This window comes from Adiantum capillus-veneris, chromosome 29 (assembly GCF_014529385.1).
Source record: "Adiantum capillus-veneris isolate H3 chromosome 29, ASM1452938v2, whole genome shotgun sequence".
NCBI classification, from domain to species: Eukaryota; Viridiplantae; Streptophyta; class Polypodiopsida; order Polypodiales; family Pteridaceae; genus Adiantum; species Adiantum capillus-veneris.
Genome location: NC_140959.1, coordinates 83,446,099 through 83,469,908, shown reverse-complemented (window position 1 = coordinate 83,469,908; position 23,810 = coordinate 83,446,099). Strand labels below are relative to the sequence as shown.

At 44.0% G+C, this 23,810-nt stretch overlaps 1 protein-coding gene across 3 annotated transcripts in view; it reads right to left on the bottom strand.

The window, feature by feature from the left end:
* The window catches only part of LOC147419499 (very-long-chain (3R)-3-hydroxyacyl-CoA dehydratase PASTICCINO 2A-like), an 85,072-nt gene that overhangs the window by 38,948 nt on the left and 22,314 nt on the right, over positions 1–23,810 (bottom strand). For 2 of the 3 annotated variants that reach the window (XM_086506067.1, XM_086506068.1), the window contains exons 2-7: positions 10,680–10,791; positions 10,534–10,571; positions 10,341–10,429; positions 10,192–10,245; positions 9,843–9,913; positions 9,668–9,749 (exon numbers count right to left, since the gene is read on the bottom strand). In XM_086506067.1, the coding sequence (XP_086362193.1) occupies positions 9,668–9,749; positions 9,843–9,913; positions 10,192–10,245; positions 10,341–10,429; positions 10,534–10,571; positions 10,680–10,732 (387 nt within the window). In that variant the 5' untranslated portion in view covers positions 10,733–10,791. The remainder of the gene's footprint in view (positions 1–9,667; positions 9,750–9,842; positions 9,914–10,191; positions 10,246–10,340; positions 10,430–10,533; positions 10,572–10,679; positions 10,792–23,810) is intronic. The other variant, XM_086506066.1, reaches the window with a different exon arrangement.

Here is a 23,810-nt window from a genome sequence, read left to right as displayed (position 1 = left end):
ACAGAAGGTTTATCCGAAATTTCGTTGAGATTGCTTCACCTTTACATGCTCTTCAAAAGAAGGCAGTCACCTTTAGATGGACACAGAAAGAGATTTCAGCTTTTAATCTCTTAAAGAAAAAGATGACTTCAGATCCCGTCGTTGTGTTGCCAGATCTTAGGAAGTCATTTGTGGTCCAGTGTGATGCCTGTGGTAGTAGCATTGGTGTAGTGCTAATGCAAGATGGCAAGGTAGTAGCCTTTGAGTCTCTCTACCCACTCTCTTCCTCCTCTACCCTCTCATTTTTGAAGCTCTCCTCTACTCTCTCCACCATCATGTCATCTCAAGCTAACTCCACTTCTCAAGCCGGCTCTTCTCGAAGGAGGCCCGCCGTGCAAACATGGTCGTGGTGGGATGAAGTCGACTCTACCGTGCATGGTCAAGGTGGCGGTGCAAGACCATGGACATGCAAGCTATGCCCGTACAAGATAACGGGTCGTGCAAACAAAGTGCGAGCCCATCTTCTTTATGAACCCGGTCACAAGGTGAAGTTTTGCCCACGCATTACTCCCGAGAAGAGGTTGGAGCTTCTTGAGAAGCTCGCAGTGTATGAGGTCGCGGAAGCGGCCAAGAGGGGCCGTTTTGTTGCCGTTGATCCCTCCGCCACAGCGACATCGCGAGAGCAAAGGCAAGCCAACCTTGGCTCCACCTCTCAAGCGTTCAAGACAGATGCATCTACATCGGGGGCTTCCATTGCGCATCGCCAAAGCACCCTCAACGAAAATTGGAATCCTAAATTGAAGGAAGAGGTGGATAGGTCATTTGCCCAATTCTTCTTTCACGACCAAATTGCCTTCCATGCTTCGCGGTGAGTTTCCATTGTGACTTATGGCATATACACATTGCAATCTCCCATTTTGTATTTCATTATGGGGTCTCGACTCTCCATACTGACACAACATGCTCTATTTTGTGTGGATAGGTCTCCATACTTTCGAACCATGGTTACGAAAATAGGGGAATATGACCCCTCTTACGTGCCACCTTCATCGAAGAGGCTTCGCACCACCCTCCTTGACAAAGAGAAGCTTGCCGTGGAGCAAGCGACCCAAGCAACAAAGGATTTGTGGGAGACCAATTGTCACCAGCGTGTGACTACTATCTATCCTTTTTGTTGATTTCTTTCTTATTATCTATTTACTTTCACTTTTTGGAAACACCCCTCGGGAAATCTAACTGCCCTGCATTGCATAGCTAGTGTGGAACTGTCCAGAGGGAGTCCAGGCCCGAGGGCAAGAGAGCACTAAGGTTGGACAAGGACTATGGTTAGCCAAGTGGGGTCATTGACTAGCCAAAGTGGAATCCTTTGCTACAGAGGCTACATTTCAGTTCTGGATGTGGCCACAGTGTACAAAGAGGGTCGGATGACCTAGAAAGATACAATGGCAGCATCTCCTAAAATTTAGGGAACTACTATTTTGGGACCTGAAAATGTGTTGACGTCATTACCTCCGGAATGACAAAGGGAACATTTTATTACTCTGCCGTGAAGTCAACTGGGTAGCCGGATGGGAGATTTTTAGGCGGCAACCCCGAAACGGGAAAATGCTTGTAAATGTGCCAAGTGGCACCTTCTGGTGCACTTGCCTCATGCAACAAGAGTTGGCGCTGAATTTAGGAGGGGGAGAGCCTCATTTTCAGTTTTGTCACAGGTTAAGAGCTATGGAGTGCTTGCTTTCCCTCTTATGCACAGTGCGGTGCCAGGAGTGATGCCCTGCACGCTACGCACTACCCTCTCTCTCCCCTTTGGCAGTATGTTATGCCCCATTAGTGGGCTCTTCATTTGACCAATGTACAGTTGTGTGGGTTCATGCGCGATTGCCGAGGCAAGAGCCTCTTGCAAAGGTACTGGATTAGCTAGCGGCTAATCCCCCCGCGGGTACAGGTGATTCGGAGAGGTTTCACACTCGAAATCTCGTCCGATTCAAAGGGCAAGTAGCCCTACAGGTGCGGGAGCTCGAGGACTTGCTACGGATGCGACCGGCACGCGAAACGGAGCCCGAAACAGTAAATTACAGCCTGCTGTGTATTTTTGCAGGTTTAGGGTTTTGGCCCTAAACGGTCCCTAATACCCCCAGGAGGTTCGGGGACGCAAGGGGACCGCTGTACAGGTGATCTGGCGCATTTTCAGGGCTGAAAACAGAGAATTCAGCGTGCTGCAGATTCTCGCCAGGTTTTGCAAAGTGCCCGTATGCGTCGGGAAAGTCAGTCAATGCATGGGAATACTGACTGTGAAGTGTCCTAGTACAGTTATGCTGCCGAAATCGGGCTGGAACAGTGGAAATTCAGCCTAGTTTGTGCGGGGCAGCTTGTAGGGATTCACAACGTTTATTCCCTCTTTTGAAGAATAAAGAAATACCGAAAGGGGCGCCTAAGTTAGGGGCCAATCTGGTGTCGGTCTACTCATATAGGTGCAATCTAGCAGCCTGTATCCCTTTCCCCCGTGTTGTGTCTTGAAAGTACAGGTATAATAGACGACTAATAATGGGTGAAAGCTAAATCAAGGTTTGAAGTAAAGTCTACCGCCCTTTTTGGATTTAGCAGGCCGGTTTCACCAATGGCGTCTCTCTCCTTGTAGATGGATGGAGCGACACCCGCAAGCAGTCCATCCACGGAGTGGTGGCCTACTCTAGGGGGGAGATGTACTTTGTGGAGTCACGTGATGCATCCGACAATGGCAAGGCCACGGAGATGCTTGTTGCGGAGTAGACAAGCACCATAGAGATGATCGGCTTGGAGAATGTCCTTTGTATGGTTGCAGATGGAGAGGTGTCAAAAAGGGAAGCCGGGGCTATCATTGAGGGCATGTATCCCAGTATCCATGTCACATTTTGCATGGCCCATTGCCTCAACAACCTCCTCAAGGACATAGGGAGCTTGTCATGGATTTCACCCACCATTAGTGACGCCCCTCAAATTGTCTCCTTTGTGCTCAACCATCAAAAAGTGCGCCATTAGTTCTCAAAGAGGAGCCACTTGTCCTTGCTCAAATATTCAAAGACAAGATTTGCATTCAATTGGCTTATGCTAGGCCACTTGTCTACATGTGGCGGAGCCTTAAGGGGCCTCTTTCTCAGTGATGAGTTCCAGGCCATGCCAGAGTCTACATCAGCAACAACAGGATTGAAATGCCGAGAATGGGCCGACGACGCCGCTTGGTGGGAGGAGTGAAGACTCTTGACGTCATGGTCAAGCCTATTCTACACCTACTTCGAGTTGTGGATAGCTTGCAGCCATGCATCGGCAAAGTCTACAAAGCCATGGAACAAATGATAGAAACATTTGAGAAGCTTGTGCTTGACCCTATTCAGTATGCGGAGATTCATGGCTTGTGTGAGTCGAGGTGGAATGGATACTGCTTTCCACTTCATGCGGCAACTTATGTGCTTGACTCCGAGTTTCAGGAAAGGCGTCAAGAGACCGACAAGGAGGTGAGCAAAGGATGGCGGCTTGCATTGGAGCGCCTTGAGCGTAGCAATGACATTAGGCGCAAGATTAGAGATGAGCAACTCAACTACAGGCAAAAGAAGGGCTCCTATGGATGTGCAGATGCACACGTTGATCGCAGCAAGATTGGCTTGGTTTTTGTGGTGGGAGGACTATGGAGGAGATAGCCCACATTTGCAGCACTTCGCTGTTCGTGTCCTTAGCCAAGCATGTACCACTAGTTGCTTGGAGCAACTATGGAGTGTGTACAACCACATTGCCTTGGGGTCAATAGGGCCAATGATTTGGTGTTTGTGAGCGCTAAGTTGCGCATGCTTGCCAAGAGCGTCACACACAAGGCAGTTTCCTTCACTGAGTGGGAAATGGCACAAGAGAATCCATCTATATACCTTCATAAGTTCAAAAAAGTCTGAACTCACGAATTATAAGAGGGAATAAAGCACTCATAGAACTATAAAAGCAAGGGACACAAGAAAAGAAAAGAAAAACAACAAACAAACAAACTAACCAAATCACTTTGTTTGTTGGCACAAGAGAATCCATCTATGGCCGAGACACTTTTGGAGGAGCTAGAGGAGGAGAGGAGGAGTGCGAGCCTCAGTGCGAGCCTCGCGAAGCCTCATATGTCGCTGACGACCTCGCCTACGACGATGATATGGAGATTCAACACACGAGCACTTACGGAGTTTGATGATCATTGATCACTCTAGAGTCTAGAGTATACTCCTCTACAGTCTACCTAGCCCTTTGTACCTTTTATTATCCTTGAGGCTTGTCCTTTTTGAGCCCTTGTGGCATGCACTTTTCATTTTGTATCCATTGATGTTTTATAGCACATTTGCGTCTATATGACTCATGCTCTTTTGTCTATTTAGTGTAAATTTTTGGTCAAAGTGATGCTCTATGTGTGTGGCATGTGTGTAGGTCAAAAAATGCCAAAAAAACTCCTTTTTTTTATTGCCATTCCGACCCCCGTCCCCGTTTCTTGACTTTTGCCGTCCAATCCCCATCCCCGTCCCCGCTCCCGACCCCAACCCGCCGTCCCATGTAACTATGCAGCCAGCTACTGAAGTGGTTATTCCGGTTCAGCAACTTATGGATCCGGTTGCACAATATGCGTTGAATGCGGTTATTTTGTTCTTCCCTGGTAAGATGCCCTTGGCTCAAGATGTAGATCAATGGGTTGATTTTCTATTGAAAAGACAGGCTGTCCGAGGGGTGTATTTTGGTGACCGTGGTTTTTATGAAGTGTTACTGGCAGACATGGAAGCTTGCTCGCAATTATTGGAAATGTCGCCTTTGTTTTTCAATATGCAAATGACACATGTTTTGCCATGGGCGCTTACTAAAGATTATCAGAGCTTGATACGACACAGGTGCCCAGTTTGGGTGGAAACAGTTCGATTCCCACGGACTTGGAAGCATTTCTTGCCTCTTCTAGCTTGGATAATTTATGTGTTGTGGGATACAGATAAGCCGACCCCGTCAGGAATCACGGTCGACTCTGGTGATCCAATGGTAGGCAAAAGGCCGTTTAAACTCAAATGGGGGAAATTGCAAGTGCATGTTTTAGCTGTGGCAAATTTGGCCATATGCAATCTGAATGCTAGGAGTAATTGCTAAAATTGCCACCCTATGTTGTTCCTACTTATGGAACTCATGTTGCCTCTCCCTCCTCTTATTCTGTGAAGCCAAAGATCGGGAATGCTAATGGAAGCATACAGGTCAAACAGGGTAAAGATCAAAATAAGAGTTTGGCTAATGTGCATCCTAGTGCAAAGGCTGATTCCAAAGGCAAAGCCAAAATGGGAGATTCCATTGATGGTTGGTAAATTCCAAAAATGCTTGCTAAGCCTCGTGTTCCGCCTGTTTCTAGAAATTATGTACCTACGTTGGACGGGAGAAGTGGTGGAATGTCTGCATTAGTATCTCATGATCACAAGTGTTGGTTGAAGCGTGGGATAGAGTGGTACACTCATATAAAGATGCTTTGCTTGGGTCGACATCTATATCGTAGCCGTTGCATGAGAATCCCCCGCAAGGAACGCATATGGAGTCCGCTTTATTGACTATTAGTATCGAAGCGGATGTGCCTATGGGCAATTCCACTTGACGATATGCCTCGTGATTCTCTTGTAAATACTGTACAAATGCATTCTTCTCTTAGATGTTTTACGTATAATGTGCGTGGATTGTGCAACCACAACAAGTGGAAGCTAATTTGGCATTATGTACATATAAATAAAGCAGATATAGTGGTGTTACAGGAGCATAATCAACATGATTTTGCTGGACAATCTTCGTATTATGTGGGATTTTGGATTGCTTATGCTAGTACTCGTTCTTTCTTGGGTGTTTTGATGATGGTGCGGCATGAACTGCAACCAGTTTTAGTCCATAATAACCCGGTGGGGCTTTGGATGGTCGTTCAATGTCTTGTACAAGGGAATATTCTGGAGTTTGCTGGTATTTATGTTTATACTGCCTCGGCACAAAGAAGTTGTCTTTGGCAAGATCTGGACAAAAACCCTTGGCGTTCGCATGCTTTTTAGTGCGGGGATTTTAATAATGCACCTGCAAGCACGGACAATACAACTGGCCATTCGTATAGAGCTCCAAATGTTCCTTCTTGGGATGCTATGGTCAATAACATGGGTTCTTTAGATCTATGGGCTAGTACTCACTCTTCAGAACGGGTTATACTTTTACTCATAATGCTCACTCTAGATATAGAGCTCGATTGGATTGTTGGTATGTACTGGCACTCCGCAATATGACATGTTTGTGTGTGATGAGGATTGATCATTCCTTTACGTTATCTGATCCTTTTCCTCTCTCGCTCTTGGTCCATTTTGAGGCATTGAATGTAGATTCTCTGCTTCCTCGTAAGCGGTTGCTGCATATTAATAATGCATATCTTTCGCATAAGGCATTCCAAACCTTAATTGAAGCAGTGATTCCTCCACTTGTCTATCATATGTTTATTGATGTAGATGTGGCCTAGCATCGTTTTGTCATGCAGATCCAGAGAGTCATCAAGGATTATGATTCATGGTACATGCACTAGCTGAGAGACAAAGTGCAAGAAGATAAGGTGACTCGTCAAACATTGGAAAGTCTTGCTGATACTAGACGGCTTACGAAGAACAAATATGTGCAACTAAAGCCTCTTTGATGCATAATAACAGGAGGAAACTTGAAAAATGGAAGATTAGATCGAGACAATATGCTTTTATGGATAAAAGTTGTTCATCGAAACAGTTCTTTAAGCATTTGTATCACTCAAGGCAATCTATTTCTATCAAACGGGTCAAGGATGATATTGGGCAATGGACGGCTGATAAAAGTCAGTTGGCGGATTTCATGGTGGATCATTTTCAACAAGTTTTTGCCAAGCCTGAGGCTCCCTTAAGTGAAATTTTGCACGCCAGAAGCTGTCTTATGTATATCCTATATTAAGAATAAATGATGTAACTACCGTTGAGGCCATTTTTACTAAGGAAGAGTTGCATGATAGTTTGTTGCATCTTGGTCATTGGAAATCGCCTGGATGGGACGAGCTTACAGTTGTATTTTTCCTTCGCTTTTGGGAGTGCCTTAAGCAGCCTCTCCTTTTTATGATAAATCATACATGGACTACGCAATCTTTGCTGCAATCGTGAAAAGAAGGGCTGGTAAAATTATTACCTAAGCAAGCATTGTGTGAATACTTCTCACATTGGCGTCCAATAACGCTTATGCCGGTTATTTACAAATTGTTGTCGAAAATGATAGTTGCACATATTAATGACCATTAGTTCTACCGTATACATCCGGCTTAGTATGGATTTATCCCTCGCCGGCAAATTATGGATAATATTGCTAATGCTTTCATTGAATTTGAGTATACAAAATATACGGAACAAGATGTACTTTTTTATGCAGATTGATATAGAGAAAGCATTTGACACTGTTCATTGGGACTTCATTGCTCAGATCATGACGGTTTTAGGCTTTGGGTCCAGAATGCATCAGGTGGTTTATTTTCTTTATGAACAGTCAATCTGCTAGAATTCTTGATGGTGAGTTGACTCGGTCCTGGGATCTCGGTCGATCGGTCAGGCAAGGATGCCCTTTGAGTGCTATGTTGTATGCTTTTGCGACACATCCTCTATTGTTGTTGTATCTGGACTCATTAACAGCATCTAGTCAGTTACATTGATTGGAACTGCCATTGCATGGTCATTATGTGGTGCAAGCGTATGCGGATGACTCCATGTTTTGGCCTAGAAATCAACCTGAGGATGTTCGATGTATTATGGAAGCACTACATGTATATGGGTTGGCTGGAGGTCTGCAAGTGAATTTCCTAAAATCTAAATTGTTGCCGTTACATCAAATGGACTAGCACTCTTTATTATGGCCAGGTGAGATAGTGAAACTTGATCAAATTGTGAGGCATCTTGGTTATCCATTGGCTTGGTCAGTTAACAATGCGAAGCTATTGGAATGGGTTGAGAATAAATTGAGGTCAAAATTGCACTATTGGGAAAGTCTACCTGGCCGCTGCATGTAAGACTCGGTATAGTGCAATCTATTTTGGTGGCATACATGCAATTTTTCCTACCAATGTTACATTGGCCACACCGTCATCTTCGGGTTTTCATGTCCCGGATTCTGGAGCACTTCTGGTCTACTTCTTCTCAGAAAAAGGGCCTGTGATTGCTTGCGATGGACAAGTTGTGTACTCCAAAGCGTTGTGGTGGTCTGAATATTCTAAATTTGTGTTCTCATGTTACAGCAAGGAAGGCTACTTTGTTATTGGTGCTGGTTGAACAAAAACAGCCCTGAACGCAGATGTTGGCGTTTTTGTGCTCTCATGCGGTTTCTACGCCGGCTTTCGGTCATTGGCAGCCGTCGTATTGGGATGTGGTTTTTGGTAACTTTGAAGCCATGATTCCTGGATGCCCTATTGCTTCCAGTCTTGTGGCAGATTGGAAGTTGGTCATGCGGGAATTGTTGTGGAATGGTAGAGATGACGCATATGGAAATTCACTTCAATTGGAGAGTTTGCAGTGGAGTTGAGTTTTTGATCGAACTCTTGTTCAGTGCTCTCCTAGACAAGCTTATTTTCTCTCCCAGAAAGGTATTGACAAAATAGAAGATGTGATAAGACGCTGATGGACGGGTGTTCTCGTTTAAACAGGCTACTCTTACCTTTGGGCTTGGGCTACACTACAAGCGCATGTGGGATACCATTAAGGAGCTGGTTGACTTGATATCTCCCATTCCACCGCTGGTTGAGGATCGACTTTGTGATTGGCTCTACGTTGCCTCTTCAATTAGTTCAATATCTACAAAGAAAGTGTACTATCGCTTGCAGTCATCTTCCTGGATCCAAGAACACTGTAACAAGGTATGGAATATGACTAAGAGTGTTACTTGGTGGCGGAATAAAGTTATGAAAGCGTGGCATGCTAAACTACCTCTCAAGGAGCGACTGTTTATGTGGAGATGTATCGCAGTAGGGGTTCTCCCAACTGGCCAATTTTTGCGCTCTAGAAGCTTGGCCTCTTCGCGATGCGTTCGCTTTGGTGCAAGCATTGGGAATATTCCACATTTACTGTGGTCATGTTCTCAAACACAACAGTTTGTGGATTGCATCTCTACAGCTCTTCGCTCGCATTTCCCTGGAATACATTTTGGTAATTTTTTTTGGATTTTTGGAGTGCTGCCATTGCTGCGGCCATATGCGTACTTTTTCAATTGGGTTAGATTCTGGGTGCTTTGGACTTATCTCTTAGAGAGTCTCTTCAAGTTGCCTATGACTTAGACGAGCTCCCCGTTAGTCATTTCGAGCTCTACTTTGACTGTTTCTCATTTGTAATACTTTCTATGGGTTTTCCTCGTTTCAGGGTTTCCCATTGGTAATTCAATCTGACATTACTAAAAAAAAGTGTGTGTGTGTGTGTGTGTGTGTGTGTGTGTGTGTGTGTGAGAGAGAGAGAGAGATGAGTGGAAAAGCAAAGAGAATGGTCTTGCTTCTCTCAATCTCAAAATTTAGTATTAAAGAGCAAACAAGATTTGAAGTCCCCTCTTAAAACCATCATTACCTTATCTCCGATGCTTAAAAAAACTAACCAAACACTTAAGGCCTTTGCCATTGGCAGGCCAAAAAGAGTAATCAGCATAATCAACTTACCTTAACATATGGAAGTGAAGTGATAATAAGCCCAACTTCGCTGCAAATGCCAGTTGGGTAGAAGATATAAAATGTCGAATACCTAAAATACCCATAGCTCTGGTTGATGAACCTCCGCCACTATCTGCTTACCATTCAAAATTGAATATACTAAGGGATTAGCTGGTATCTGTACCTTAACCATTGCAACCATGAAGGAAAGACTCCAAAAGCTTCCCTCATGCCGAAAAATGAATAGCGAATCAGCTGACATTGACATCAAACAGATGAAGAGATCAGTACTCTATTCGTGATTACGACCCCGCAGATGCAGAGCTGACAATTAAGCCTTACAGGATGGAAAGCATTAATTCAATGAGCCTGCTGACAACTCTTCTTCACCAAAAGATTGAGAAAGCAATCAAACTTTAACTGCTTGCTAAATGCATAGCCACAATTCCCTCTGAAAACAGAGAATGCCCAAGAATACTATCACAAGGCAAAATTAATTTCTTCAGTATAGAACATACACAAAGATAGCACACCTCTGTTATGGACCAGCTGAGTACAAGTGATGTGACAAGAGGGCTTGTACGCGTCTGCATGAAAAAGGCCATAATGTAAGAGCAAGTGTCTGCATCAAAAGAGAGAACAACATTGTGGAAGGACATTAAAATAAACAAAGTGCAGAAACCTCTGGGAAGCTCCATAAGACTGCCCAGGTGACATAGAGTCGAGAACCAATCTGAGGTAAAGTTGCAGACACCGGAGATCTCACAATGCCTGCACAAGATGTGCCGAGACAAATGTTCTCAAAAACTCTAAGCCACTAATTGTTTTCAACCACAGCTTGTAAATGTGACCAAAGTTGCAGAAAATAGACGCACATATTTTATAAAACCTTACCGACAAGGCCATGAATGATCTTCACGTCCACATTTTACATGCAATAGGTTTTAAAAGAAAGCATTAGGGCCCCTAGACATGACATTGACAGATAAACAGCTTAGACCCTTCACAGGAAGCACCCAACCTCCAGAACAGCTGCTGTTTGCCCAAATTGCAATGGTTTCTCAATGGCTGCATACACAGACTGATATCCAGACGTTCTTAGTGTTTGCACTGTATAGTAAAGCACTTGAAGCCTGCATCAGAAAAACAATATATGATGAAATAAACCAGTTCAATACACTTTGTCAATGATCCAGTATTAGTGTCTACGTGTACAGGCAGTTTATGATGCTAAGGTCAAGATCCTTTATGAGATCAAGGAGCAAACCAGATTAATCTTAAAAGGCAAATGTGCACTCGGTCACTCATGGTAGTCATCCACAAAAGAAACCAACCATCAGCTTCATCATACATAATATTGATTTAATCATTATGCATCTGCCCTTACATCATCAGTGTTCAGATTGGGTGCAGAACTAAGGTATCAATATATGCCACCCCCAACCCAAAACCCCGTACATTTGTCAAAGAGCTCCATATTGCATTTCTATCATCGTATTAAAATCCCACTGGCTCCAAAAATCCTGACATCATGAGGAGATACAAAAAATAGGGTGAAGGCAAGGACAACTATGTATGGACATCACGGAGGCCTGTAAAAAGAATGAAGGATGAACCGTTAAGGAAGAGAGTAGTGCCTATCCGCTTGCTCTTCCACAAATCTGAAGAGGAAAATCCTGCAACGTTCTTCCGCTACCCAGAAAGAGCCACACATAGAGAGTTCCTAAATCTGAAGAAAGTGTACCAACTCTAAAGGGAAGTGAGTGTGTCAACTGTGGGCAGTAGAAAGCAAGCAACAAAGAATGCGCATGAAACGAGCCTTCAAAGTGGTAATGGACGGTGTATGTGAGTTTCATCTTTTGTGACAATTCCGGTACCTCCCAGGAGCAATTTAGGGCATGAGCTGTCTTGTGGCTGTGTGTCAGGTGCAATGGAATTAAAATGATTGCAAGATCTAGACCTTTACACTTCCACAAATCTTTACTTCTTTCCTTGCTTGAATGTGTGCTACTTAGCACGAATGATGGTTCCTTTTACACACACACACACACACACACACACACACACACACACACAAATGAAACAAAATGAAATGTTATAATAAAAAAGGCCAAAATGACCTATGAGACCAATCTGTTACAAAATGGTGAATCTAATAGCATGTCTGGGTACAAAAGAACTAGAACAAAGATATTACTACTAGAATCCATCCTCATCTACACTCTGGATGTCGAGAGAGTATGGCTCGAATCCTCTGTTGTAGTCTCCGTCGATGCTGTGTAGCCCCTCTCCTCAATCGTGGCCGTCTAGATCTCCGTAACTCCAGTGCTCGGTCGATGAGAGTGCCAGTAGTGGTCGAATGAGTGTGGGCCGAGCTCTGCAGTGATGGCTGCTCCTCTGGCTGTCCCATATCTAGTGAAAAGAAATCTGTAATCTATCTTTGGGACTGTCTCTCTCTATCTCTCCCCAGTAAAGTGTCTCTAGAGTCTATATCTATGTAACTCAAGTAGATATAGCCCAAGACATCTCTGATCCTCAAAACTCCTGACCCTAGAGAAAGGACCGAAACCCTCTCTGAGAAAACGGTCGCGGTTTTAAACATAGTTTCAACTTTTTCCTAACCAAAGCACTTCGACACAGTGGTCCAAGCCTTCTTACCTCAAGCTAGAACAATTAAGCCCAGAGATCATGTCCTCTTTAGTGTCAAACTCAACTTACATAAGCTTCAGGATCCCAACGGTAGAGGAGCATCCGCCCACAATGGATCTTTTAAACTTGCAAATGATAAAGACCAATTTTGTTGAGAGAGTTTGGATAACAAGTCATGAGAGTGAAGGATTGTATAGATACGTTGAAGGCAATGAGGTCAACCTATATAGGTGATTAGAGCCATACCCAGAAGAGCTAACGGATTACAAGCTCGTATATGTCTATGCATACGGAGTCGACTACCAATGGAAATCTATAGTTGTTGACAAGTATGGACGAGAGTACAAAGCTGTAGAAAGCACAAAACCACGGACTGCATTAAAAATGGGTGGATATTTGGTCAATGAAGGACCATAGATATCTCCACCAAACACGAGAATTCCAAAGAGGGAGCCACCTGGATTCCCTCCTAGAGCTATAACGAGAGATGAAGTGATCACAGAAATGGCAGACATGTCTCCTCAAGGGAATCTCCCTAATGGACCAATCTCCAAGAGAACGACCAATCCCTTTGAAGAAGAACCTAGCCATAGTAGAAGGCCGGAAGCGAGAGAAAAATTGGGAGAGTCTATGGTTAGCCTTGTAGACAATCGACGAGTGAGACCATCCCAAGTCCAAAAATGAGTAAATAGGAAATACTCCAGAGATAAAGATCCGAGAGATCTCGTAGCAGCTTTCAAAAGAGTAATTAGAGCAAAGGAAGTTTCAGATTTTGTGACACAGTTTGCAGGATTTGAACAGACTCTGGAAGATGACACAGCTACATGGTTCGACTCAGTGGAAAGATGTGATTTTGAGACTCTAGACGAGCTGTTTGAGGAATTCATCGAAGAATTCTTGCAGAAAGGCATAGCTCACAACACGATCTCGCAAATTCACAGATTCAAACCCAAAAGAGGGTGAATCAGTACGCAAAGCGGCATTACGGCTCAAGAGATATGTCAAGTTCTATCCAAGAGCGGAACTTCCTACGCAAGCACGGTTAATATTGATCTTTATCCAGGGAATGAGACATGCGGGTCTTCAAAAGCATCTGCATATGATAAGGAGACTCACGCTTAACTAATTGATCAAAGCAGCTCTTTATTTGGCGGATAACTGTGAGGAATATAAACAAAACCATTGTAAGAGTCAAGAGGACGACACATCCTCTCAACACAGCGATTCACAGATGACTGAGTCCATTGCAAAACCAGCGGCACCTATCGATCAAGAAAAGTTTATCAACGAAATGGTCAAGAGGTTAGCTCCTCTTGTAAATTCTGATCTGAGGGAGCTTAAGTAGTGCGAAATTGAGAGAAATTGAACAAACCATACAAGAGAAGAGTGTTATCTATGGCATGGAGTATGCTAGGGAAAGGTATGTACAACCTAATCCAGTAGCACTTCCTCCACATAGAAACGCTATGGGGAATGTGCCACGTCCAGTAGGAGTTGCAAGACCACAGCCTGTCTTAGGACAACAACCTCTGCTACCAGGTGCTAGAATGCCTTTAGACATGAGATACACACAAATGATGGAAGCATCTAATAAACAAGCGTTAGTACCAACTACAATGTATTATAACAACCAAAGTAGGTACTACCCTTCGAAGCGACAGAAGATGAGAGAAACACATGGAATGGTGAGACCGGTACAATCTCCACCTTCTGCGTTTTGACCTAAACAAGAGGGAAAAAAGTGATAAAATCACAAGGCCAGCCGAGATGAGATGAACCTAAATAGGTTGACCTGAGAAAAGCTCAAGTTGCGACTACAATTTGAAATGTTCACTCCCAAAAAATAGGCTAGAAGTGAGTACTAATAGGCATTTGCAATGTATCATCATTGTGAACAATAAACCAATGTACATTTTTAGTGCAAAATTGATGTAGCTACAATAATTCTCTCTCTCTCTCTCTCTCTCTCTCTCTCTCTCTCTCTCTCTCTCTCATTCTTCCACTGCAATCCAAATGTGCTCTGGAGTCTCGAAATCTATTCTCTCTTGAACGGGGTCAGTCTCAAATTAAGGGCAACCTGATATTGTTAACCTGTAGAGTCGGATCTTGGCTTCCCACTTCCACGCTAAACTAGGTCAAGCATAAAACATGAACCCACGTCTCTATAGGCAATACTAACCAGATTGCATGCATGCTCGCACAAACGAAGGGGACGACGGTGGCCCCCATTACAAACAAGAAATGTGGCCCCTTTATCGTCTGCAACCACAAGTTGAGAACGAAGCGCAACTAGAACACCCACAGCTGATCCCCACAAAGCAAGAAGCACCCCTTTGTCATCTGCAATGACGAGTGGAGAGTGAGCTGAAAGCGTGACAAGAACAACCACAACCGATTCCCACCAAGCAAGGAGCACCCCATAGTATAAGTGCCAATAGCAGCTACTCTGTCTCTGTGGAGCCATAGCTAGGTGCAAGGTGGGCATACCTATGCAACGTGCTTGAAGCACCGATCTCCACGTACTCTCAGATGAGCCTTGCCCTACATTGTCACCTGACCTTTAAGAAGGTAACACATCTCCCTGTCGGAATAAATTTTCTAGGAGGGAAGCCCTCCAGACCAGCAAGCCCATGCCAGGTGAGGGCTCGTCAAAGGGCTTGTGACCAGACGCTGCGAGTCATAAAGGGTCTCTCTCTCTCTCTCTCTCTCTCTCTCTCTCTCTCTCTCTCTCTCTCTCTCTCTCTCTCTCTCTCTCTCTCTCTCTCCACATAGTACTAAACCCACGTTGCAGGCTACTTTCTCCCGTTATGTGACCCCTGAGAGATCGAGGAGCTGCACCTCCTCATCTTCTTGACATTGCGGCCCCCCTTGCTTGGTGATGCCCTCCTGCAACGCTATGAGGTCACCCTCTCTACCTGCCCGGCAAAACCGGTGGAGAATTGGGAAAGAGGCCGAGGGTGTATGCATATCTCTCAAATTTTCCAAGGAGGTCTAATTAGGTAGAATAACTCAAGATTTGATACAAGGATTAAGAGAATTGGAAGGGAAAGGGAAAGGAAAAGGGGCAGGTGTCATAGGCAGACGGCCACAGGGGCTCTAACAGGCAGCGTCCAAGGCGAAAATGATGACGATCATCAAGGGCAACTCAGGTGGATCACAAACAGGTGGTTTCTCGCAGCCAATATTGGATAGGAGCGGCAAGAGTGCGCAACGACGCGACATAGCACTCTCTCTCTCTCTCTCTCTCTCTCTCTCTCTCTCTCTCTCTCTCTCTCTCTCTCTCTCTCTCTCTCTCTCTCTCTCTCTCTCTCTCTCTCTCTCTCTCTCTCTGCAGGCCGTGAAACAGGAAGTGTTCTCTCTCTGTCTCTGTGCTGGTCAGGAGAGAGATGCACGATCCAGGTTGTGCGGAGCAAGCCAGGTAGCCCAAGAGTTGGAGATTAGTAGGTCTGGGTGGGCAATTAGGAGGTATGGGGCAGACGCCTGTGTTCTTGAGAGCAAGTGAGAGATGAAGTGGTGACGTTGTGCAGCTTGGAGAAGGCCAAGAGGATGAAGTGCTAATGTGGGGAGGCATTGTCTACAAATGCAAGGCAAGGGGGAGGAAAGATACAGAGGGAGATATGCCATCTGCTGACACATACGTGGGCTGATTTTTCTTGCTCTGCATGATCTCGGCAATGTACTTGTAGGGGTGGAGATGTGCCATCTTCCTATCGTCTTGCCCTCTCAGTAGAGGTGCAAGGCATTGCAGAGTTAGGGGGAAGAGCTTCGTGTGAAAGTTGTGAGGCCTTGCAAGGGTGGGGGTGGAGGCTTGTATGCTGAAGGAAAGAGGAATCGCCATATGATCCTAAGGAAAAAGGGAAATAAGTGTTTTCATTTTGTGTGTAGTTAGGATTTAACTACTACTTCTCGCACAAGTAGTGCTCAACAGAGAGGGAGAGATCGCACGCCTGCGTAGCAGCATTGCGGAGGCCGAGAAGGGGAAGGGGACGATGTTGCGAGGACATGGGCATGCCCATGGTGCACGACAATGACAATGGAATAGATAGGTCATAGTAGGTGGGAGCAGTTTACGAGGCTTCTTTCCATGATTCAACAGATGCTAATATATCTGATTGTCCTTGCAATGAGTATTTTCTACTAGCATCATCCAATCAAAAAATTGATTTTTTTTAAAGAAATTGTCCTTTTTCCTTAGCAAAAAGGGAACACATCACTATGGCGGCTGGTCTTAGCCCTTTGGGCAGGTCAAAAAGAGACTTTTGGGGCAAACCAAAAACATCTAAAAATAAAATGTTATATTTTTTTTAAATAATCTTCTATTTTTCATTAGCAAAAAGGGAAACCATCACTAAGGCCTTCCCCCTTCGGGGCAGGCCAAAAAAGAAGGTACAAGATGGACAAAAGGACATCGCGGTTCATTGTGAATAGAGGCTTAGCTAGGTCAGAGCCTGTTTACAGCCAAGAGGCATTGCAAGAAGAAGCTCCTCAACCAGAAATAGATTGTCACAAAAGCCATGACAACCACTTGGTCAAACAATGTCTTCAGACGGAGATCACTCAAGTGAATGCCTATTGTCTTGATTGTGGTGTCATTCACTTGATCCTCAACTGTCCAAACCGAGTCATAAAGATCACAATGAATGTCTCAAGAATCGTTCAGCTGCCCAGTAGCTCGGAAATGAAAATGTCGTACCGGTTCAAGTAGTTACGAGAGCGCAAGCTCACAAGGAAGCTGATGAGAACCCAAAGACGGAGAAACCGGAAATTGATGTGAGTCCAAAGAGTGGTTAACCAAAGATCGATGCACCTAGTCAAAAAACCAAGAGAAAACGGAATAGTTGGAAAGCTAGAAAGGCTAGGATGAAAGCACGCACGTAGGGAACGAGAGCAAAATTCCCTAGCTGAGGAGCTTACCCAAGCTAAAGAGAAGATAAGACAACATGAGAAAATGGTTGCACCTTCTCTTACGCAGGTGTCTCAACCTCCAAAAGAACCATCTCACAGATGAGAAACCGAGAAGTGCTAGTTCGGGAGGATCAGTATTGGTCGAGAAGGTTAATGAGCCATTAGACGCCCTCCTAAAAGCCTATCAAACACAGCTCAAAAACAATCAAACCCAAGAATAGAGGTGGATGACATACCCATATGCGGAACTAGAAATGGAAGGCTTGAAATGTGCAAGAAAATGATTCAAACAGCCAAAGCTTTACTAGAACCACCAGTTGGAAAATCTAAGGAGGTGATCCTTGTCCCACCTACACCAGTAATCCCACCAAACCAAGAACAAAAAGTATTAGATTCTAGTCACGAGCACAGACAAAAGCTCAAGGACCCCGCATTAGAGCCAATGATAGTGTTGAATACCACGAATAACTCTTCCGAGGGATTTCACAAAGCTATACATGACAGCTGTAAAGAAATAGATAGTCTTGACGAATTGTGAAAATGAGTCAGAGAGGCGAATGAAGCAAGTGAGATAAGCAGACGAGTAAACCAAACGAGTGATGGAAGAGGAGTGTTTCTTCCACCAATAGAGGAAATTGAAACTGGATATCAAATGAATCTAAAAGTGGAATCGTATTGGGGAGACAAAGGATATGTACAGTCTATGGACACTCAACCCCATTCGCTAAGAACACTACCGTCCTATACAGGAGAGCACAGAGGCCAAGTCAGATATTATTCCAGTCCCATCACAGAGACTATCTTCCAACAAGGTCATCGATTCATAAGGATTGATAGACATTTTGTCGACATCAATCACCTGTACGATACCGTTAGCCGAGTTGCTCAGAATTCGACCAAACATGTGGGCTACTGTGGGAAAATGCCAATGACTCAAATCGAGGAAGGGATCAAAGAGCTTGAAATGCCTCCGCTAAGCACTCGGCCAGTGCCACTAAACAAGGTAGGCAAGTACTATGAGCAAGTACCATGGAGATCCTTGACAACGGAGTTGGCGTTGCCATTGCAATAAAAGAGATTTGGAAAAAATGGTGAAAACCAGCAATAAGGGCTACCAGGATGAAACTACAGCTCGCAGACGGACATACGGAAAGGCCCATAGGACTGCTAGAAAAAGCAATTGTTACTTTTTGTGGCATTGAATATGAGCAAACCTTTGAGCAAGTACCATGGCAATCCTTGACAACGGAGCTGGCGTTGCCATTGCAACAAAAGATATTTGGAAAAAATGGTGAAAACCAGCAATAAGGGCTACCAGGATGAAACTACAGCTTGCAGACGGACATACGGAAAGGCCCATAGGACTGCTAGAAAAAGCAATTGTTACTTTTAGTAGCATTGAATATTAGCAAACCTTTGCTATTGTTGACTTTGGCAAAAAGAAGAACTATAACATCATTCTAGGAAGACCATTCATGCGACAATTGAAAATGGTCAAGGACTGAGGTTATGACCATATCTACTTAAGACATATGGAAACAACGACGAGAATAAATCTCAAGGACCATACTTACAAGGATGTGACGAGAACCCCTGTGGAAGAGTTTGATCCTGTTGCTGTAGCAGAATCAAAACTTCCAGCATTGTGTAAGCCTAAAGAATTGTGGATGTGTGGAGCTTCGCAATAAGGAAGCATTAGAGCCACTTGAATGGGAACACATCTTGGCTAGTTGGACGTGTGCACCATTTAAGACTGTCCAACAACAAAGTTTTGCGTTGCAAATGGCTATGATGTCGTTCCTTACTTTACAAATGAGTGTAATCCAGGATAACGAAGACGAAGAAGAAGACGAGTTCTATGACTCCGAAGAACACTTGGAGCTTCAAGAAGATGTAGACAACGGAAATCCAGACAACCCAGCACGTTACATAAATGACACTTCAACTAATGCGCGGTTTTATGAGTGTCCAGATCAAAGACCGAGGAAACAATGTCATCGCTACAAAAACAAAGTACATCAGAAATGGATTCCAAAATCTCTGATGGTGAAAACGCAACCGCAACAAGCACCCTCATATGTGGCTCCCATACATAAAGAAAAGACTCAGCCAAGAAGAACACAACCATGTCAACGAGCTACCAACGCTCTAATCAAGTGGATACAAAAGTCATCCCAGAAACAACAATCCAAAAGCAAACAGACAGTAACTTTCCATAACCAACCAAACCACAAAGGGATTGTGCTAAAATGTAACCTTGCTGAGGATAGTAGTGACAATGATGATTCTTGTGACTCCCCTGTCACAAGACGCGTACCACGTGCCAATAGAAAAGAACAAACTAAACAACTTTAAGCACTTCAAATAACAACTGAACTGAGAGAGAGAGAGAGAGAGAGAGAGACAACACGCGACACGGAGTGGCGGAATTCCACCCAAGAGAATATTGGTCCCAAACCTTGGCGCCCCTTTCGCTATTTCTTTATATTGCATCAACACAGTACAAGCCGGTACTCTAGACTCTACACCTTCTCCAGGAAGCATGTCAGAGAATGAGCCCTAGCGTCATATTTAAAGGCCCTTGGCCTGAAAAGCAGTTACAGTAAAAAGCCTTTAAAACTCAAAAGCTTTTGGTCCAAAAAGCAATGCCAAAAGCTGCCAACGTAATTTACGGAAATCCGTACAACCTGCCACGTCATCAGCCAGTGCAAAACGCGAAAATCCGTACAGCCTGCCACGTCATCATGCCAACACAATTTTCGAAAATCTGCCACGTCCTCAATTTTTGTGTGTCCACATCCTGCTTTATTTTCTTCCTTTATGTCACTTGGGGCCCCATCGAACGGGGTCCCCATAAGTTGGTAGGACTTCTTCTGTTACTTGTTCTTCTTAGGGTTTAGGGCCACATCTGTAAGTTGGCTCCATTCTTTAGGCTTTGACACGTCAGCAATTTGTTACATCTCCCCTTCTTGAAAGAGAGTAATCGTCCGCCATTACAGCATATCTGCAAAACAACTCAAGTTAGCTCAAAAATTTCCGAGGGTCATTCCGAGGGACAATCAATTTGCTCTTTTTATTAAGGAGGTAGCTTCTCCTTTCTGTTGTTTTGATCAAGGAGTTAGCTTCTCCTTTCGGCTGTTTTAATCAAGTTGTTAGCTTCTTCTTTCGGCTGTTTTGATCAAGGAGTTAGCTTTTTCTTTTATACTCTTTTGATCAAGGAGTTAGCTTCTCCTTTCGTCCAGTTCGGAACTCTTGATATTCCGGCATAGTAAAATTAGCCATCACACCCAAACCGTACTGATCTTCCACGGGTGTCTTGATGCACTAAAATTACATACCCAGGCAATCTCATCCAATTAGGAATATTCAGTAATTGGCACATCACAATGCAACACAAATGCTTACATATGCATGTTACAAGACACAACAAACAACGTCGTTGAGCACTCCCCCGAGACAAACGGTCTACAGTATGAAGCTACTCAACGACTACCTCGTCACTCCCCCCACAAATAACCTAAAAGGTCCGGGCCATGAGCTCAGAAGACTGTACAACCAAACGCTCCCCAGACCGCAGTCTGCGTCGCTTGGAGGTTCAAGCATACAACCAAACGCTCCCCAGGCATCGACTTGCGTCGTTCGGAGATTTTCTAGCATACAACGGAATGCTCCCCAAGCATCGGCCTGCATCATTCCAAGGTTTTCAAACATACAACAACATGCCTCCCAGGCATCGGCCTGCGTCGTTCCAAGGTTCAAACAATACTAAAACAGTATTTCTCACTTCTCCACCCAGGAGTAAAATCACCAATCATTGAAAACCAGTATAAAACCAGAGTCAGACAATTCAAATCGGCACCAAGACAGGTTCAAAACAGATACCATCCATTTCAAACAAGATCACCAAACAAGTTCTTAAACAGATTTCAAACTTAAAAAGCAATCTCGACATCAGTCAAGCTCGAAAAGTCGACTGACTTTCCATCCTGAAACCTGCACCAAAAATTAGGGTTAGGTTCATTCAATAAGGTCGTAGCCGAGCACAACATGGTCTATCAGCTCTTGGACAGACAGTGTTTCTTTGGCGGCGATGGTAGTTCCAAGATAGCAATCGCATCGAACCTCCAAGGTTATCAACTCGAGAAGAGACATCTATTGAGAGATGTCAAGAAATTTCAAGATATAATCTGCTAGGTTTTCCATGGCAAGCATTTCAGGATACCCCACACTTCGGGCAAATTTTTTTCTTGAAAGCTTGCCAAGTACTTGGAGTATGTTGCTTGGTAGCTGTAGACATCAACATCTGCATGGCACTGCTTCTGAGAAAAACAGTGACTTGAAACAAATCTGGATCCTTCTCTTGCAAGTGATCTTAATTGGCTTATGCCCTGTAAGACATGAGCGGTGAAGACGGGCGCGAGAAGTAAGGGTGGGAGTGGCTAATATGTCCAGGTTGGAGGGCGAAGATCCCTCAAATAAAATTCCAACAGCTCTATCTGCTCTTTTGTAGGACTGGTATGCTTTCAGAAAAGCACACGTCTGATGCTCGGATACCACTGTCACATGACGGGCACCATGTGCCAATAGAAAAGAACAACCTGAACAACTTTAAGCACTTCAAATAACAACTCAACTCAGAGAGAGAGAGAGAGAGAGAGAGAGAGAAACAACACGCGACACGGAGTGGCGGAATTCCACCCCACATAGCATTGGCCCCAAACCTTGGCGCCCCTTTCGGTATTTCTTTATATTGCATCAACATAGTACAAGCCGGTACTCCAGACTCTGCACCTTCTCCGGGAAGCATGCCAGAGAATGAGCCCTAGCCTCATATTTAAAGGCCAAAAGCAGTTACAATAAAAAGCCTTTAAAACTCAAAAGCTTCTGGTCCAAAAAGCAATGCCAAAAGCTGTCAGCTTAATTTACGAAAATCCGTACAACCTACCACATTATCAGCCAGCGCAAAACGCGGAAATCCGTACAGCCAGCTACGTCATCATGTCAGCGCAATTTTTGAAAATCTGCCACGTCATCAATTTTTGCGTGTGTCCGGATCCTGCTTTATTTTCTTCCTTAATGTCACTTGGGGCCCCATCGAACGGGGTCCCCAAAAGTTGGTAGGACTTCTTCTGTTACTTGTTCTTCTTAGGGTTTAGGTCCCTCGGCCACATCTGTAAGTTGGCTTCATTCTTTAGGCTTTGACACGTCAGCAGTTTGTTACATCCCCTACCAGGAACTCAGGTCATCACCCTCACTAGCAGCTTCAGTAACAACCAAGAAAGGGTAAAAGCAAAGAACACAAGTCAGAACCAAAAAGTTAGACAAATCTGGATACCAAAGAGCCAACTCGGCCAAAAACAGGTATGGATCAAGAAGATAAAGATCTCTGATGAAAAATCACAAGATCCAACACCAGCAGAAAAACAATCGAAATCTACAAGAACATCTAAGAAAATCACAACAAAGTTATAAGCTTTCACAAATCAAATGTGTGTTCCAAAGAAGTTGATTCAAGCACAAAGAGATCAGGAGTTTATTTGGATTCCGAAACGATTAAAGTGTCAACTACCAAAGTCTGAATCCAATCCTCGACCAAGCGTACAAGGACTGAAGCAAAGACCGTTGAAGACTCACACAAAGGCAAGCTGGATCCCAAAGAAGTCTCTTCAAACACAAATGAAGCAAAGACAAGTATGGATTCCCAAGCAAGCAGTATCAACAAAACAACCAGTAATCACACAGAAGTGGGTCCCAAAGGAAACCAATAAAACTATTGTCACTACACCGCCCTAGAATTCTTTCAATTCCTCCTACGGTTATAGTACAGTTAGAAGAGAGCAAGTCGCTCACTTCAAGCCAGAACCCACTACTGCGGAGCAATGCCAAATACGACAACCAGCCACAAGGCTAAACTGGATTCCAAAGAAGCATCAAACAGATAAGTAAGCCTTCAAAAAAATCTCTACAACCTTTAATCAAGCAAACTGCACAGGAGCTTCAAAGACCATCATATTGCTTAGAATAGGAAGCCTCGCCAACAAATGCCAATAAGCAAATTGCTTATAACCACATCTTGCATAGCATAAATCTTTTCCATGCATTGATTGTGTATGCATATTAGAGCTACATTAAAGCCTGCATAGGCACATTTTTTTATTGCCCAAGCACAACACAACCCTTGCGATACCCTGTCGTCAAGGAGGACTCCAAATAGGAGGGGAGAGGCATTCTAAATGAGGACCTAATATTATGAATACTAGAGGGCAATGTTTGTGGATTGCATTGAATTTTTGCGTTTGATTGTGATAATTTTTTGACAAAATTCAGAGTATGTGCCCTCATAACAGCGTTACAGGAGAAGTACGGGGACAAAAACCATATATGAGCTCTTAAGGACATGTGTATAGTGTGCATAGTGTTTAGAATTCTATTCGAATGATTTTGCTTTTTGTTGAGTTCACTTTTGGTTTTATTTAGTTATTTTTTTGAGATTTTTTTTAAAGAAAAAGAGAAAAACAGGAAAAAAAATCTATAATCCAAATGACTAACAGACTGGAGAGATACCGAGTTGTACTAAGCGAAGAAGGTCCAAGAAAAT